Source organism: Hypanus sabinus, chromosome 11, assembly GCF_030144855.1.
Source record: "Hypanus sabinus isolate sHypSab1 chromosome 11, sHypSab1.hap1, whole genome shotgun sequence".
Lineage (NCBI taxonomy): Eukaryota > Metazoa > Chordata > Chondrichthyes > Myliobatiformes > Dasyatidae > Hypanus > Hypanus sabinus.
Window position 1 is genome coordinate 54,813,325 of NC_082716.1, and position 20,110 is coordinate 54,833,434.

General features: G+C 40.6%; 1 protein-coding gene across 3 annotated transcripts in view; it reads right to left on the reverse strand.

Annotated features, from left to right (window-relative positions):
- The window catches only part of lrrc7 (leucine rich repeat containing 7), a 247,808-nt gene that overhangs the window by 136,180 nt on the left and 91,518 nt on the right, over positions 1 to 20,110 (reverse strand). For all 3 annotated transcript variants that reach the window (XM_059983603.1, XM_059983601.1, XM_059983602.1), the window contains exons 7-8: positions 15,350 to 15,424; positions 9,112 to 9,256 (exon numbers count right to left, since the gene is read on the reverse strand). In XM_059983603.1, coding sequence (XP_059839586.1) covers positions 9,112 to 9,256; positions 15,350 to 15,424 — 220 coding nt within the window. The remainder of the gene's footprint in view (positions 1 to 9,111; positions 9,257 to 15,349; positions 15,425 to 20,110) is intronic.

Consider the following 20,110-nt stretch of genomic DNA (forward strand, 5'->3'; position numbering starts at 1 on the left):
TGTGAGCAGTTTTGGGCTCCTTATCTAAGAAAAGGTGTGTTGGCATTGGAGAGTATTGAGAGGAGGTTCAGAAGGATGACTCCAGGAATGAAAGGGTTATCATATGAGGAACATTTGATGCCCCCGGACCTGTGCTCACTGAAATTTAGAAGAATGAAGGGGGGGGGGGGGGGGGAACCACATTGAAACCTTTTGAATGTTGAAAGGCCGAGAGAGAATAGATGTGGAAAGGATGTGTCCTTTGGTTGAAGGAGTCTAGGACAAGAGGGCACAGCTTTAGGATAGAGGGGTGTCCATTTAAAATAGAGATGCAGAAAATTTTATTTAGCTGGAGGCTGGTGAATTTCTGGAATTTTTTATGACAGGCCGCTGTGGAGCCAAGTCATTGGGTGTATTTAAGGCAGATATTGATAAGTTCTTCATTGGCTATGGCATCGAAGGTTACAAGGAAAAGGTCTTGGAGTGGGGCTGAGGAGGGAGGAAAGGATCAGCCACGATTGAATGGTGGAGCAGACTCGATGGGCTAAATGGCCTATTTCTGCTATTGTATGGTCTTATGGTCTATATATTGACTCAGGAAGCTTTCCTGGACAATTATTGTAAATTCCACCCACCCAGGCCCTTCAGAATTCTGGGTGGCCCAGTGACTACCAGAAAAATTGAAATATATTAGATTATGTTCTATGGTTCTATAACTATGAGCAATTTCTCTACACACTTGCTCCTCAAGTTCCCACTGACTATTGGGAGGTCTATGATACAGCCCCAGTAGAGTGACCCTCCCCCCTTCTTGTTTCTAAGATCTATCCATATGGTCTCACTGGACAAATCCCCGAGAAAGACATCTTTAGGTACTGCTGTTACATCTTCCTCATCAAAAAGGCAATGTGCACTCCCCGCTTACCAGTATCCCTGCCATGTTTGAAGTATCTGTAACCTGGAATACTGGGGTGCCAGTCATGCTTTTCTTTCAGCCACGTTTCTGTTATGGTCATAACAAGCCAGTTCCCACAGCCAAACCACACTCTTGGTTCATCTGCCTTGTCTGTTGAGCTAATTGCGGTTTAACTGAGTGTTCTATTCCTTCTCATTACTGTGCCCCCGCCGAGCGAGTTCATGAGTGTCATGCTCTGCCAATTTAGTTTAAATCCTCCGACGTAGCACCAGCAGGTTTTCTTGCAAGGATATTGGCCCTTCTCTGGTTCAAGTGCAGCACGTCGCACATGTGCAGGTTGAACCTGTCCCAGAAGAAATCCAAGCAAACCTGAATCCCTGCCCTCGGCACCAACTCCTCACACACGCATTCATCTGGTCTATTGATGTCTGACCGTGCGAGCAGGTAGCACTAATCTGAAAATTACTACCTGTGAGTATTTGATTTTTTTTTTTACCCAGCTAACTGTGGAGCTTGCCTAATTGGCGAAGTGGAATCAACTATATAAGTCAACAAACTTGACAACACATGCCGGTGATAATAAACCTGATTCTGACATTTGTGAAAAATGGACCAGGAAATGGAACGGAAGTCATAATCAGAACAACCACAATCTTGTTGAATGACAGAGTAGAGTTGAGCAATTGTATGCTCTGCTCCTGAATTTTATGTGTGGAAGTATCTCTAGGGCCCTTGGCATGTCTTCTTGCTTCATAGCAATGGAAGTTTTCTCTCTGTGTGCTTCTCTCTTTGAATATTCCCCTTAACAGCACTGTGCATTCATTCTCACCGTGCAGAGTTCAAGTAGACATCATCTACCCAGCAGCACACAACTGTCTCAGCACCTGCATAGGAGCTGTACTTCATGCAGGAGGACTTGGAGGAAAACATCACATTATTGTGCCTACCATTACTAATCACCGGTTCAAATTAGTACAACACATGGGCTCAACAAACATACCTCTCATGAGGAGAGAAACCAGAATCTGCTAGCCAAGTCAGAGGGATGGGAAAGCTACTATGCCAGCTGCCTGCATGGAGACTGCTGTTCGTTTCTGTTCCAAAGGCCTACAATAGGATATTACAAATGCCTGCTTAGTGTATAGCTGTCCTTGCTGGCACTCTCCAAGATGCAACACAGTGGCACAGTGGGTAGCATTGCTGCCACACAACTACAGTGACCTGGGTTCAATTCTACCCTCCCTTGGTAAGTGCAATTGTAATTTGTGTGTACTCCCAGTTAACTCATGGGTTTCCAATGCACGATCCCGTTTCTGTCCCACATACCCAAGATGAACTGGTTGGTAGCTGTACTGATTGCTGTAATTTACTGCTGGTGGGTGGTGGAAGACTCAGCGTGATGCTGATATGAGAGGATACATTGCTGCAAAATCAGCTTAGTAATTGGCAGGCCTGCTCTGTGAGCTGGCCTATACTCAATGGGCGAAACAGCCTGTACTGTAAGGAAATCTGATATGAAGTAACTTGGTGGGAATGCTCCTCTGGACTTTATACAGAAAAACCACAATGGAAGTGGGGCACATCTCTATGCTTGCATGCGTGACACTCCCAAAATGCAGCAGCTGAAAGCTCTGCTTCTTTTGAGGCTCAAGAGAAGAAAATCTATTGTCCGCGTATCTCAAGCCCTTAAAAACAGTGCTCACTCAGAGGTAGGCAGCTGCTGTTTCAGAAATAAGAACTCACAGCTGTTACGTTGGAGCTAACTGCTTCCATGTAGAATTGGTACTGGTCAGGAGGCACTGAAAGCCGGTAGCAGCCCAGTTCCACAGAGTGTTGATGGCACTGTGCACCTAGAAGCTGCTGTTCTTTTGGAGTACCTCATTTCTCCTCATTTGACTGCTCATCACAACATTGCACACACTCACTGCCAGCAATTCATGACTCTTTTGGATGCCTGCCTTGAAGTTCCAGTTCAGGCAGCACATTCAGTGAGATAATCTCAAAAGCACCCATGGCAAAGAAGTAATAAGAAAAGAAATGACAGAACACTTCACCCAATGCTGTACGCTGTGGGGGTTGGGTATGTGTTACCCTCGAATCAGAGAAGGACTAATACCCTTGCAAGAAGAATTTCTAGTGCTACACGGGAGGGTTGAAACTAAATTCACTTTAGTTCCTGGATGCTATTCCAGGAAGTCTCCAATGTGCTGCAGATTGTTATCATTCAAGACCAGTATAAATGTTATCAGTCCATTCATGTCTACCTACTCTTCTCAACTTTCTACTCCAAGTCTAAAGCCCTGGGATGATATCACTGCATTACAATTAAGTTAATCTGTGGAATTTATTGCCACAGGTGGTTGTGGAGGCCAAATCTTTTATACTGAGCTTAGAGGTTGATAGATTAGTCGGGGCATGATGGGATACGGGGAGAAGACAAAAGATTGGAGCTGAGAGGGAAATGGATCAGCCATGATGAAAAGACAGGGCAGACCCATGGGCCAAATCGCCTAATTCTGCAGCTATATCTTATGGTCTTAAATGTCTCCAACAGACTAAAGAGGTAAGCTCCAATTGTCTGAGTGGCTTTGACATTGTACATTTGCGGAGGAGGCGGTGCTAATAGATCGCGGTTCCTTCCAGTTCGCTGATATTTCTAAAACAGAAAGATATAACCTAATTTCAGTGGCAATGCTTCAAATAATTGTTGTATGACTGACACGTTTCACCTAATTTGCACTCCAAGAATCTCACCTTTTCCAGTGCACATCATGCTAGTTGATGGCTAATTAAATTTCATGAACTGTGAGATATGCATAGAGTTACTGTTTTTTTTCTTGATTTATACCCAAAAGCACAAATTCAATTGCATAGCCAGGCAATTCATTTTCCAGGTCGGCATGTCTTCACCAAAAATATCTCTTCAACACAATTGCAGGATGCATCTTGTAGACAAAAAAAAAATCATGAAGAATAGTTATGGAAATTGGCCACCCAACCACCGCTGCCAGCTACATCATTCAGTAAGATCAGGGCTTGTTTCTGGCATCAATTCTGCTTTCCTTTCCCCTCATTTTTAGACTCCCTTTAGAGTCCATAAATACAAACCTCAGAATTGAACCGATTCAGTGACTGAACAACTATTACTTTCTGGGCAGCTTTTTCAGAAGACTCATAACTTGTTCTTTAGACTTGTAATCGACTATTCCTTATCATGAGATTGCATACTCCTGTGTTATACACTCTGACTAAGGGAACCAACCTCGTGGCATCTACTCAGTCAACACCCCTCAAGAATCTCAGTTTAATCTTGAATATTTTAAGCTCTAATTTAGTCATCTACCTCAACAGCTTATATTTTGTTGTCTCATACTACTATATTACAGCTAATACCGTGAAGGCTGTCTGATGGTCGTGCTATATCACATTTAGTGAATTATTTTAATGAGTGGGTGATGTAGCATTATTATAAGAAACATCCCTCTGCAGAAGTGTGGAGCTCAAAGAAGCCTTGGCTCCAGTCAGAAAGCATCTCTCTTGAAAGTGGACTTAGGATCAAGTGTCATTCTCACACAAGAACCATGCTGTGCAATATGTGAAATGCAGGCAACAGACATGATCAAGGGGCTCTTTCATTTGGTCTCCAGATACCAGCAGAATGCATGGCATCTCTCAAATGTTCTTCACGGAGTACTGGAATTGGTTTATTCTCGTCAAATGTACTATCTTGCATACACTTCATACTGGTCAAATCATTAGCCAGTCCATTAAGTAAAATAATGCAGAATGCAAAATAAAGTCCAACAGCTACAGAGAGAGAGAGTGCAGTGTAGGCAGACAATAAGGTGAAAGATCATAATAAGGTAGATTGTGAGGTCATCATATCACACTAAGAAATCATTCACTAGTCTTATAATAGTGGAGTAGAAGCTGATGATATGTACTTTCAGACTTTTATAGGTTCTTTCCAATAGGAAATGGGAGAAGAGAAAACGTCCAGAGTGGTATGGGTATTTGACTATGCTGGCTGCTTTACAGAGGCAGTGAGAAGTATAGACAGAGCCCATGGAGTGTGGTTGATTTCTGTGGTCTGCTCATTTACATCCACAACTCATTACAGTTTCATGTGGTCACCAGAGGAACAGTTGCCATACGAAGATGTGATGCATCCAGATAAGATGCTTTGTATAGTGCATCAATAAAAATTGGTAAGGGATGATGAAGGTAATTTTCTTTTGCCTCCTGAAGAAATAGAGGTGTTTGTGATCTTTCTCAGCCATGACATCTATGTGGTTGGCCCAGGACAGGCTATTGGCGATGTTCATTCCTGGGAACTTAAAGGTTCTGAACTGTCTCGATCTCAGCATCACTGAGCATGTACAACACCCCTCCCAATTTCCTGAGGCCAATGACCAAATCTTTTTAAACTTATAGATGGAATTAGAGCAGCATTTGGACATGCACTCATGAGTGTACAGAGAGTAGGAGGCTGAAGGTGCAACCTTGTGGAACACCAGCAGTGAAATTTACAGGCAAAAGTGTTGATATCCAACCTTACCGTTTGCTGTCTATTGGTCAAGAAGTCATACAAATCAATTATAAGGAAATAATATTAGGCTCTAAACAAGTGGCAATGTCTGAAGAAGAACTTGAGTGTGTTGTCCCTGATTGCATGCTTTTGCTTGTTATTGTTTGCATTAGTAATACAGGATAATGCAGATATTGAATATTCCAAATATTCTCTTTAGAGATCCTCCTTTGTAATGTCCATAGCATAAGAAGAAGAACCTAAATATGTTTGATTAATTACAATGGCACATCTGTAAAAGCTCAGGTTACATTCACACTATTGAATTCCCCTGATTTTCAGTGACAAGAGCAGAAAGAACAATCTGCAAAGATCATTCTCTTACCTACTGAAAGCCTTTCATGAGAGATGCCATGATATGGGTGAGACACAGCCCTGATCACCCCTGGCACACCCAAATGAGATTGCAACTTGTGACACACTTTTATTACAGCTAAGTTTTAGAACTTCAGCAGGAAATTTTAAATTGTGACTCAAGAGAATTAATTAGGTAACCACTTGAAGTATAAGTTCAGCTTTAAACAAAAAGCAGGGAAGGTGATTGGACTAAATGTCTATTTTTGCTTAGCTGACATGAATCCCACTGGTTCAAATATCTTCCTGGTTGTGCCATTAATTTCTATGATTCTGTATTGGAGCTTACCTGATTCTCTTCTTAGTTTTGTTCCTAGTTCTGCATGAGCTGATCAGCTCAGGTAATATAACTGCAGGAATTTGAAGTGACAACACTATATAATGTGTCAACATGATGTATAACACTCCTGTAACTTCTGCAAGGGACTTGGAGTAGTCATTGTGGAATTCTTTAATGGTTAACTTGCAGTTTAAGTCTGTAGTAAGGAAGGCATTTTCAATGTTTGCATTCATTTCCATTGGACAAACATAAAAGCAAGGATGTAATACGGAGGCTTTATAAGGCATTGATTAGACTGCACTTGGAGTATTGAGAGCAGTTTTAGACCCATATCCAGGAAAAGAATTGAGAGGGCTCAGAGGAGGTTTACAAGAAAAAATACCAGGAATGAAATGGATAATGTATGAGGGGCATTTGACAGCTCTGGGCCTGTACTCACTGGAATTTGGAAGAATGGGGTGGGTTCAAAGTTCAATGTTCAGAAGTTCAAAGAAAAATTTATTAACAGAGTACATACATGTCACCACATACAACACTGAGTTTCTTTTTCTGTGGCCATACTTAACAAAACTACAGAACAGTAATTGTAAACAGGATCTATAAATGTAAACTGTAAACATCAGGAACTGTTAATTGTAAACAAACTGAGCAAAATGCAGATATAAATAGCAATAAATAACAAGCATGAAATAACAATATAATAGTCCTTAAATGAGTGTAGCTGTCCCCTTTTATTCAATAGCCTGATGGTTGAGGGGTAGTAACTCTTCTTGAACTTGGTGGTGCGAGTCCTGAGGCACTTGCGCCTTCTACCCGATGGCAGCAGTGAGAAAAAAGCATGGCCTGGGTGGTGAGGATCTTTGATGATGGATGCTGCTTTTCTATGGCAACATTTTATGTAAATATGCTCAATGGTTGGGAGGGTTTTACATATGATATACTGGGCCGAATTCACTACTTTTGTAGGATTTTCTGCTCAAAGGCATTGGTCTTCTGATACCAGGCCACACTGCAGCCAGTCAGCACACTTTCCACCACACAGCTATAGAAGTTTGCCACGGTTTTCGATGACATGCTCAACCTCTGTAGACTCCTGAGGAAGTGCAGGCACTGTCGTGCATTCTTCACAATAAGATTTATATGATGGGTCCAGGACGGGTCCTCTGAGATAGTTACACCCAGGAATTTAAAACTACTGACCCTCTCCACCTCTGATCCTCTGATGATTACTGTCTCCTGGATCTCTGGTTTCCCTCACCTGAAGTCTACAGGCAGTTCCTTGATTTTATTGACATGGTGTGAAAGGTTATTGTTATTACACCACTCAGCCAAGTTGAGGAGGAATTTCACAAAAGCACACTGAATATTGAAAGGCATAGATAGATTGGATGTGGAGAGGATGTTTCCAACAGGAAGAAGAGTGTAGGACCATAGGGCACAGCCCCAGAATAGAAAGATAACACTTTCTAACAGAGATGAGGAGGAACCTCTTTGGACAGAGTGTGGTGAATCAGTGGAATTCATTGCCACAGTCAGCTGTGGAGGCCAGGTTATTAGGAATATTTAAAGCACAGATAGATAGGTTCTCGATCAGTAAAACTGGCAAAAGTTATGGGAAGAAGTCCAGAAAATGGAATTAAGGAGGAAAATAAATCAGCCATGATCAAATGATGGAGCTGAATGACCTAAATCCTGCTCCTATGTTTCAAAGTCTCAATTCCATTTTACCACCTTTCTCTACAAAAAAAAATGGACTCAACAGTAGGTGGCAGTGTTTTGATGATTTTTCACCCAACTTGCACCTCCCAGCCAAATTATATTCATTGTTTTTGTCCCTTCGTAATCATACTACAATTAAGTCTCCTTCACTTATGAAGAAACTGATTTAATTCCAATAATGGCATAAATATATAAATGCCATGAAGCAGTTTCTTCTACATACAATCGGATCATGGTCGAGTGTTGTAGAAATCAATAATGCATCAGAAGATGTTGGGTAGCATTGTAAATGGGTGCATAGCTTGAGCTCTTTATTTGCTTTCATTTTAATGCACATAATGCCTGTAAGAAGCTTCAAATGTGGCAAATTGTTTGGGAGTGCGTGGTTTATCTTTATCCATAAACCCACAGAGATGTTACCCAAATTATTTCACTAATGGGCAGTATCAAAGATAAGGTTGAGATTTAGAACCTTGTATGATAGACACACCACACTTAGAGCTCAAACTGTTATCTTAGAATTTAGAAAAATGTGAAGGCATTTGTTTACAATATTGAAGCAGATCCTGGAGGTTTTGACAAATTGAGTGAATTCTGAGAAGATGCCTTCCTTTGTGGAATAACCTACATTACAAAAAGAAAAGGTCACCTGATTGAGGCAGAAGAGGGGAAATTATTTCACATGGTTGTATTCTTCAGAGGGTCATGGAAACAGCCTTTGAGCATTTTTAATGGCACAGTAAAGTTGATTCTTGATGAGCAAGAAGTAGGCAGGAATGGGATGTTGAGGTTATAATTAGATCAGCTTTGATCTTATTAAAATACAAAATATGCTTGAGGCACTGTAGTGGCTTACTCCTTTTCCTAATTGGTATGTTTATATTCTCCTCTCCTGAGCTGAGAGGTGTGCAGACAATTATATCAGGACTGTTGTTTCCCCACCAAGGACAACTTAACTTAGAAGTAACTGGGTATTTCTGATCTATACACACAAGGAACTACATCCATTATTCTGCTGAGTCACAGAGATGAGACTGTTTACCGTTATGTCTTTAATTCTGATAAGCACTACACATAAAATAGACATGTAGCAATTCATGTCCCTTTTCAGGAAAGTTGAGAATTTTGTTTACTTCGTTATGGTCATCTTTCAAAATCATTGCAAATGTATTAAAAATGAAAATTACGCTTCTTAGACACTCACTGTCTCATTTCTCTTTGGATTCTGTACTGGAGCTGATTAAAATTAATGCAAAATAGTAACATTGTTCCTACCTATGGAGTCAGGCAGCTGTTGCAGCATATTGGATGAAAGCAGGAGGTCCTCGAGGCCTTCACATCCAGAAATATCTGACTCAATAGTTTCTATTCTATTCTTCGACATATCCAAGTAGGTCAGATGTTTCAACTTTGCAAGAGGCTGAGAAAGTGCAAAAGAAAATGAAATGTTTTACATTCTATTTTAACTTTATTTAAACTTTTATCTTTGCCTCTCTCTTTTTATCACATCCTCCTGAAAATCACTAACTTTGAATCACAGAACATTGAGAGGGAGGGCTTAGATGAACTTGACAGGAGAATGGGACACAGAATAAATATACAGATCAGGGCGGAGGTACAATCAAATGTAGCAGAAAAACTATACCAATCCAATAAGCAGGAAAGACATTGTCACAATGTGGCACATGGGAGGAATGGAAAGCTATATTGCTTTTAATACAAGCAATCTGACTGCTAAAGCATACCATTGTTCTATGCATGGTAATATGACATAGTCATTTTCAGAGAGAATGGTTGATAGAACTGGCATCTCAGCATTCCCAGATATAATCAAGTGATAATGAGGTGGCAATGGGGTATTTATTAAGAAATAAATATCAATGTTCTCACACTTCCAGTAATTGCCCCCCCCCCCCCTTACCATTCCCCATACCCGTTTCCCTCTCTCACCTTGTCTTCTTACCTGTCCATCATCACCCTCTGGTGCTCCTCCCCCTTCCCTTTCTTCCATGGTCTTTCTTCTACCTCTCCAATCAGATTCCCTCTTCTCCAGCCCTTTATCTCATTCACCAATCAACTTTCTAGTTCTTTACCACCACCCCTCCTCCCAGTTTCACCTATCACCTACCATCTTGTAATTCTTCCTCCCCTCCCACCCACCTTCTTGCTCTGTCTTTCATCTTTTTTCTCCAGTCCTGATGAAGGGTCTCAGCCTGAAACATTGACTTGTTTACTCTTTTCCATAGATGCTGCTTGGCCTGTTGAGTTCCCCCAGCAGACTGGAGAGCTTAAGTTAAAAGAAGAGACTGGATAGACTAGGACTGTTTTCCTGTGGCAATGGAGCCTAAGGGCTGACCTTCTATAAGTTCATAGACTCACTAGGGGCATCAGTAGGTAGATCATTACAGTCTTTGTTCCCATATCAGGGACTGTAAAACTGGAAGGAACAGGTATAACTTTAGACGATTTGATATAAAGGGATATTGAGGGGTAGGTTTTCCCACACAGTTGTGAGTACCTGGAGCAAACTGCCAAAGGAGGTATTACGGGTGGGTACAACTAGCAGATTTACAGGTGGCTAAATCCTCACTAGTCTGGTGGTATTTATCCAAGGGGTATATAGGAGGCTAAGGAGGAGATTGCTAGAACAGTGATGTAGATTTTTATAAATATGAGCAAAAAAATGTCAGATGGAGTTCAATCTAAGCAAGCATAATGTCAGATGTAAGAGGGAATCATTGCTAATGGTAGCAGCCTTAACAGCATTGATGTGCAGAGTGATCTATAGCTCACTGACAAAGGCCACAGAACTAGATAGGGAGGGAAAGAAGGCAAATGCATGCTCATCTTCATTGTTTGGGGTATAGAGTACATAAGTAAGGAAGTAGTGTTGCAGTTATAGAAATTGTGCACTTGAGAGCATTCTGTGCAACTCAGGTTATCCCATTAAAGGAAAGAGGGTGAGGCTTTGAAAAGGGTGAGGAAGGGGTTTAGAATTATGTCTGGATTAGAGTGATATGAACTGAGGAGAGGTCAGAAAAACTTTGTTTTCTCTGGAGCGGCTGACGAGAAACCTGATGGAAGTTTATAAAGTTTATGAAAGGCATTGAAAGGTTAGATAACCAGAATCTTTAATCCCCAGGGTATTCTGTAAATGTTACGTATTAGAGGAAAGCAAACTGAGGGAAAATGTGCATGGCAAGTTTTTTCCCCAATAGAGTGTTAGTTCCCTGGAATGGGCAGCCATGATGGTAGTAGTGGTGTTTAAGAGGCTGTGGTCCAATGGGCAGAGATGACTTAGTTGCAGGTTATCTGGTTTGACAAATTTGACTCAGTTTTTTGAGGACGCAACCAAATCTCTTAAAACTTCTGAGGGTACTGACGTTGATAATGTTTACAGGGAGTTCAGTAAGATGGTGGCCTGCTTGGATGCAATGGCCATTCCGGGTCCAATCAAAGATGTATTTGTTCATCTGTATGTCTTTTTCACAACTGCAAGTCACTGCTGGATACTAAGAACATCAAGCATTACAGGACTATCTCATCAGTGAGTTGTTCGATAGCGATGGAGCTGGACATGTTGCATACTGTTGTGCCAAGATAGTGTGTGATCCATCAAATGGAGCAAGAGACTGGCATAGACATTTTTACTGTGATCACAAGACTCAGTTTGACGTTGTTAGTATAGAACACTGCAAGTCTGGCTCACTGGTTCATTGGTGAGAATGACAGCAGCGGGGCTGAGTTGCCTCATTTGTGGCGAGGACCAGGACTAGGCACCAGTGTTGCCCGTTGTCATTGTCCATGGGAGTTGAAATGAGGCAGTGTGGGAGAGGGCAGGGCCTCCGTTCCATGTGCACATAACTGTAGTGGGTTGGGGGCTGATCCCTGCAGTCAGTGCTACTCTCCAGTGTTTGCTCAGTGGCAGAACAAGTTGGACCAGGAAAATCTATAGTCATGCCACTCAGGAAACAGAGCTATATGTTTTTCTTATGTTTTTCATAAGCTTCAGTTTACCAAGAGCTCTGCTGCCCCTTACTTTCCACCCGTTCCTACATATTACTCTTTTGCTTGCTGTTCTACAATTGCTTCTAATTGTACATCATCACAATTTTTCCTTATGCTTCAGATTTGTCAATTACCACACATTCTTATTTCTGCAACTTATATCAAATGATATAATTTGTTCCACCAAAGCTCGATATAACTTACTAACGTAGCAATGAATTTTATGAAATATTCCCATATGAGATAGTAGTGCTAAAGAGCTCACAATGAAAAATACAATCTTTATGCAACATGAAGTGGGTCAAGTTTATAACAAGGTACAGATTGGTGAAATGACATAGGACAGTTACGACCTGCTGGAAAGTTTGGCTGAGAAAAACTGGCCCAGGAATAGGTCAGTACAATCAGTACTGTAATATGTTCACGTGTTACTTCAATGTATTGAAGCAAAAATTGATAGTTTAGATTTAATGGACTTAGAACAGGATAAAACAGAAAGGCACAGACACTCAAAACATTAAAGAATCACAGCTCAAGATTATTTCTCTGAAATGTATTCTCTTTTGCCAGTTTTGCTAACAAATATCAACATCAAGCATTTCTAAAACAGGTAAATCATAATTAGATGCAAAGTTGGTAGGGTTATTAATAAAGCATGTGGTGCATTAGCCTTCATTAGTTAGGGGACTGAGTTCCAGAGACATGAAGTAATGTTCCAGCTCCAAAACCCTGGTTAGATCATGTTTTGAATATTGTATTCAGTTCTGGTCACCTCATTATAAGAAGGATGTGAAATCTTTAGAGAGGGTGTAGAGGAGATTTATCAGGACGCTGCTTGGATTAGAGAGCATGTCTCACGAGGATAGGTTGTGAAAACTAGGGCTTTTCTCATTGGAGTGAAGGGTGATAAGATGTGACTTGTTAGAGGTGTATAAAGTGATAAAAGGCAAAGATCGAGAGGATAGCTAGAGACATTTTTTGCAGGGTGTAAATGGCTAATATAAAGGAACGTAATTTTAAGGTGATTGGAGGAAAGTATAAAAGGGATATCAGAGGTAAGTTTTTTTTAAATCAGAGAGCAGTGGGTGCATGGAACGTCCTCCCGGGGTGCTGGTAAAAGCTGGTTCATCAGGGACATTTAAGACACTCTGGGATAGGAACATGAATGATAGAAAAGCAAAGGGCTAAGCAGGAGGGAAGGGTTAGGCTGGTCTCAGAATAGAATTCTAAGTTAGCACATGACAGGATGAAGGACTGTAGTGTGCTGTAAGGCTTGATGTAATACTCTCTGTTCTCAATCCCGCCTGACTTCATGGGCCAATGAAAACTTCCTCACCTGGATCCAGCTAGCATTTGTCAGCCCTCCTCTCGCATTTTATACTAGATGTCTTCCATCTATTCTTTCAATCCAGATAAATGTTCTAGATCCAACATGTTAACTGTCTATTTCCCTCAGCAGATGATGCTTGACTCCACCTCGTTCTGACAGCAGCTCTTTTTTTTGCTCTAGGTTCCAATATTAGCAGTCTCTGGTATCATTTGGGTGAAGGGGTGTATTGTTTTCCTTTTGGACAATAATCAACCTTGTGTTTTCTCTCAGTAACAATGACAAAGCAAATTCAGTTTGTTCTGGACTGAAATTTAGTTTTGGAACTAGATTGAGACAGCTGAATTTTATTTTGTAGAAAGAAGTGAGCTTTTATCTAATTAAACTGGTCTGGGTTTGAACACAAATTTTAATAGTAAAAGGGCAAAGCATTGAGCCACCCAATAACCAATGTCCCTTTGGCCAAATATATTTTTGTCTTAAACAATTACAGGATATTTTAATGAAAGTTCACAGATATGTGTTTTATTAAATTTCTCATGTTGTTTCCAAAATCTTCACTTCGATTCCCCTTATGTCCTTACTAGTTTCTAGCAGAGCAATATCATTAGTGCCATTTACTTGTGTTTTTCTTAAAGTCTTATACATTATTTAACAGAACAATGCTGAACAAATTCGAAGACAGAAGGAGAAATGTGTGTGTGTGTGGCATCCATTAGTCTTGTGAAACCATGGATATGTGCCTGGAAGGTTTTCAGGGCGCAGGCTTGAGCAAGGTTGCATGGGAGACTGGCAGTTGCCCATGCAACAAGTCTCCCCTCTCCATGCCACTGACATTGTCCAAGGGAAGGGCAAGGGCCGATACAGCTTGGTACCAGTGACGTCGCAGGAGTTACCAGAATGATGTTGAAGACAACACTGGACTGCCTTAGGGACTCCAGCTCCAGATTTGTCCTCAGGGTTTGCTCCCGAAACCTTTCCCTTGACTGGGTATTGCCGCAAGGCAGCGGAGGTTCGGAATCAGAATTTTCTCTCTCATAGATAGACTGCCTTCCCAGGCTGACGAGCTCCAGTACCCGCAGCACTGGTTTTAAGGTGCCAGGACCCACCTTCGCCCCTTCTCCTGTCAGTAGAAACAGTTCCGCCGGGCTTAGAGGCTAAGCCACAGGAAAAGGCCAGGAGTCGGACTTGGTTGTCAGAGGCTATTTGAGGCGCATGCCGTGAGGAGCACTTTTAGGTAGTGGGAGCTTGTCCCCACTACCACTCCTCAGCTTGACAACATTGGAAGGAGATAACTAAGAAGATTAATAGATTTTTGGGAAAACTAGTGTGCAGAGTTACGTGCAAATTACATTAATTCATGGATAAATGGAATTAAATTAACTGCTCATATTGGTATGGAAACTCACAAATAGAAAATATTGGTACTTTTGATGAAACATTAAGCAATAAACTGTTGTATTAACATTTATGTATACAATAAATGTATGTTATGAAAATGTTTTCTAAATATCTTGTTCACTTTTATGAAAATTACTGTACTGATTTTTGTTCATGTTGAAAATGGCTAATCTCCCCTGCTAATACTATTAGTATGGCAATAACATATTTAATCTTCTGTCATTTCCAAATGCATACAACTATTAAAGATGTTAAATAATCATTTCAGTTATTAAAAACAATTTTCACTTATGCTTTTTCAGAAACACTGCTGAGGCACTTACTTTGTAAATAAGAAAAGAGTTGATTGAAAAATATTAGATCCTGGGGAGTCTGGGTACAGTGGATGTGATGTGAATGTTTCCTCTAGTGAAGGCATTCCCAACCTGGTGTCCATGGGCACATTGGTTAATGGTAATGCTCCTTGGCATAAAAATGATCAGGGACCCCTGCTCTAGTGAGAGACTCTGGAACCAAGAACACTTATACAAAAATGAGAGAAATAAAACAATTGCTTTCTCTCTTGAAGATTTTAGGGACCTAGGATGCCCTCCTCGGGGGTGAAGGAGTTTATAGGTTTGCAACCAGGTGAAGACCAGGTTCACCAGCTCAGGTGAAGATAGTTTTCTGAAAAAAAATCCTTCAGAGAGGGAAGTGGAGTCAATTAACCAAGCAACATGTAGTAAGTAATGAGACAGTAAGGTAAGAGAATTCTGATACTGCTTTACAGATTCTTACCCCAGGTAACGTTTGTATTGAGTTATTGTCCATCCATAGCTCCCTCAGACTTTGCAGCTGTTCCAGAACTTCTGGCTAAATGAACAGAATTTTATGCACCATCACTAATACATTTGAATTAGGATCAAAATTTTAACTTGAATCAATATGGCTATATAACATCCTGAACTCATATAAACAATTTATGTAAACAAGTTATATAAACAATTAAGATTTGATATACAAACAATCAAACACAGCTAAGGTTTGATAAGTTTTTTTCAATGAATTCTCTGCCGATTTTGTCTGTATCCACCCTCCACTAATTTAAGACTGACTACCTCCTGTTAAAATTGACTCTGGGAAGGGAACTACAATATAATGAAGAACATTTCTTAGTACCAATATTGGTTGAGTTAGGCATGTCCTGAAGCACATAACTATCAAACTGTAAGTTCAGTATGTAAAAACCTATTTGACTTTGTTCTCATCGGACTATCTGCCACAGACTCTATAAATACATTAATGGAATTAACACTGTACCGATCTTGTAAAAGAAAATATTACTTGTACGTTCATATAGTAAAATCACAAACTGCTAGAAACTCTAAACAGATCAGGCAGCATTTGTGGAAAAAGAAACAGGGTTAACATTTCAGGTCAAACATTTCCAGTTAAGATAGTGTTACTGAATGTGTGTGACAACTTTTTGATAGCCATAAAGCTAAGAAATCCAACTAAAACATCACTGAAATACCTTTTCTGAGGTAAATTGTGAAGGGATGAGGCAGGATCGAGGGATGAGTGAGATGAGGTGTTGCAGAATCATTGCAGATGGAGTTCCAATGCCCATACAACTGGCCTGGGAGTGAGGTATGATCACTCTGGGCGCCATTAGGAGAAGTCGGGGTCCAGGCAGAGGAGATTCGGTGCCCGTACAACTGGCCTGGGAGTGAGATATGATCACTCTGGGCGCCATTAGGAGAAGTCGGGGTCCAGGCAGAGGAGATTCGGTGCCCGTACAACTGGCCTGGGAGTGAGGTATGATCACTCTGGGCGCCGATAGAAGTCGGGGTCCAGGCAGAGGAGATTTGGCGCCCGTACAACTGGCCTGGATGCAAGGTTGGATTGCTCTGGGCGCTGAGCTGATTTGAAGAGCTTGAGACCAGCATTGGGCTAGGCTGCAAAATCTGGGCCTAGTGCAAGTCGCTTGGTGGATCAGTTGCTTTGCTAGTCAGAGGCTGGGTCACAACGAATAGTGCTTTATCTTTTGACCCTCTCAATTGCCTTTCCAGTATCAAAAAGACACGAGGAACAACATTGTGTACACTCTTCACTTAGCCAAGTGAGTATAGTTCCACCTTCAGACGGTTACCACCTTCAAGAGAAAAAGAATCCACTTGTTTTAGACCATCTTCACCATGTTAAGTATTCAGTCCATCTGCACAACACATTTGTTGTGGACAAGACGCTGCTACAAATGATCAAGGCTCCTTTGACATTACCACCTGAAAACAGGCCCCAAAAATGAGTCTGATGACAAAGAGGGTAAAAAAAGGAGGGGTCAATTAACACCCCAAGTTCCCCCTTTCTGACAATCCGTGCAGGCGCATCTCAAGGATGTATGCATACCCACTGCTCTACTCTTTACACTCATGACTGTGTGGCTAAAAATGCCATTTATAAATTTACAGATGACACCATTGTTATGGGTAAAACATCAAATGACAATGAGAGTCTTACAGGAGTCAGATGGATCAGCTAGCTGAATGGTTTTGCACTAACAACCTTTCACTCGCTGTCAGCGAGACCAAAACATTGGTTGTGGACTTCAGGAAAGGTAAGTCATGTCAGGAATATGCACATTTAATCTCTGCATTGAGTGTCAACGGTGGAAAGGGTGAGCAGCTTTAAGTTTCTGGGTGTCGACATCTCTGAGGATATGTCTTGGGCACCATACATTGATGCAATCATGAAGAAGACACACCAGGGGCTCTAATTTGTTAGGAGTTACTGGATATTCGGTATGTCACCAAAGACACTTGTAACTTTCTGCAGATGGACAGAGGAGATTAAGTGGAGGCAAGTGGAGCTGAAGAGTTGTAGATTCATCTAGCTCCATCACTGGCACAATGCTCCTCACCACTGAAGACATTGTAAAGAGGTGGTGCTGCAAGAAGGCAGCATCCATCATTAAGGACTGCCAGCATCTGGGACATGTCCTCTTCTCATTACTCCCATCAGGAGCCAGATAACCCACATCCAATGATTCAGGAACAGCTTCTTCCCCTCCATCATCAGATTCACGAACAGTCCATGAACACAACCTCATGCAAAACAAAATTTTTCATGTCATATAAGACAATAATAATAAAACTGATTCTGGTTTAATCCAATTTACACTTTGTCCTGACTTGGAAAACATTATGTTTCTTTCATTATTACTGGGTCAAACTGGGAAGATGTAATTATAAAACTTGAGAACACCTGCAACTGCGATGGTTCAAGGATTTGTCTCAGCCTTTCTCAACAATTAAGTAGGAATAATAAGTACTAATCTTGCCAGTGACAACCATAAGACATGAACCTGTCTGATGTTTGTCATGCTAAATAGCCAATTTTTTCATTCATTGGTCTAGGAAAACACCTCTTATTTAACTATAATACAGAAATCCACCAGGATTACCATTTTAATTAACTGATTCATAATTTAATTCACCAAATGATACCCAGTCTCAGTCTATTTGCTATCTATATGTAGTTAATTATAAAATAGCAGACTCTTGTTCACTTGCTGTTTTTGCCCTGGAATCTTCATGTAATCAGGAAAAATTTCCAACAATATGAACCAATTTCATATGTTTTTGAAATTCATGAACGAATTTGGTGCGCTATGAAATCTGTTCAAGCTCTCTTTCCCAACAGCATATTACAAGTGGTGGTTGACTCCAATTCTGTTTCCTACCTGCCACCAGATAATGGTACAAAATGGAAACATGTTTTATCAATATTGAAAATAGGAAATGGAAACATGTACAAGTCTGGAAAATGGTGAAAATTATTACATTCTTACTAAATAAAACAACATCGACCCCTCGGGAACACCGTTCAAAGCTTCAAGAGTTCTTCCTTAACTTAGAATGATACATGTTGAAGTTTCTTCATGTTTATGCACAAGGGAAGTAAAATACAGCCTCTTTGATGGAGAGTACAGTCACATATTTAAGTTATTTTTGCTGTATTTAAAATTAGTATTGTTTACCCTTAAAATGTACTATTGCAGTATAAATAACTTTCCGTAGCTTTTTTTGATCCTGTGCTGTAGCCCTCCCCCATACCAGGCAGTCTGTCAGAAAGCTCTCTGTGGTACATCTGTAGAAACGTTTTAGTGTTTTAGGTGGCAAATCAAATCTCCTCAAGCTCGTAATGAAATATAGCCACTGTCTTGCCTTCTTTATAGCTGCATTGATATGCTGGGATCAGGTTAGATCCTCAGAGATCTTGATACCCAGGAACATGAAGTTACTCACTCTCTCTACTTCTGATCCCTCAATGAAGATTGGTTTGTGTTCCCCCGATCTATCCTTTCTGAAGTCCACAATTAACTCTTTGGTCTTACTGACATTGAGTGCAAGGTTGTTGCTGTGACACCACTCAACTAGCTGGTATATCTCACTGTGGGTACATCCTCTCGTCACCATTGAGATTCTGCCAGCAGTGGTTGCCATAAGAGGGTAATGAATCTTCTGACGTCCCTATTAAAGAAAGCTGAATGAGCTGCCAAGGAGTTTATTCAAGAGGTAGATACATTTTTAGACAGCAGAGGAATCAAAGCTTTATGGAGGTTGGGCCAGAAACTAATGAAGACTGGGAAGTTTTACAAATCAGGTTTTCAGAACATACAGTATATTTTATTTTATTGTAGATTCTGAAATTGCAACAAGTTTATTTTGAAAGTACAGATGAACATTTAAAATGATCCATATATACACTCAATAATCAAAAATATTCAAAATAATTTGAGGACTCTGAAACCAATTGACAACAATTCTAGCCCTTTCAGCAGCTACATTGCAGGAGGAAGATTTCCGAGAGACTGTCAATAGCAGTATTTTCCTACTTGGAAAAGCATGAAACACCCAAATTGTATTCCTTTTTTTACTTAATAATGGCTTTAGATTAGCACAAATCTGTTCTTTGTATTGGCATAATTTAGAATTTGAATCAATTAAACCCAAAGGAGAAGTACAGGTGTCATTGCCGATTAAACAGACTGCCAACTTGCACTTGTTCTACAATCACTCTATTTACTTGTCACCAAAACATTCTTGTCTGAACAAAGAAGTGTCACTTTTATACAGAAATTGACCAGTCAGACACATATTGTATATTGATCCAATAGAAACCTAGCGCACTGTTGAATCCCATCATTTGCATATTCAAGTACCTATCCACAGATGCTGGAAATCCAAACAACCCACACAAAATGCCAGAGGAACTCAGCAGGCCAGGCAGTATCTATGGCAGTAACTGTACGTTTTGCCAATCGTAATCCATGTTTTAGGTGTTAATAATAAAATCTATGAGTTAAAGGTCAATAATTCTTGAGCATTAGTAAAATAACTGTCCAGTAATAAGAGTTCCAGAATCCTTCATTTGCATTTTTGTCTTGTCTTGGTATGCTCAGTGGCCTTTGTTCTGGGCTTGAACAGAAAAGCTGTACTCGAGTTAACCTTTCATGCGTCCATGTTCAGCCTGGGTGTCTGCACAGTGCTTCTCTCA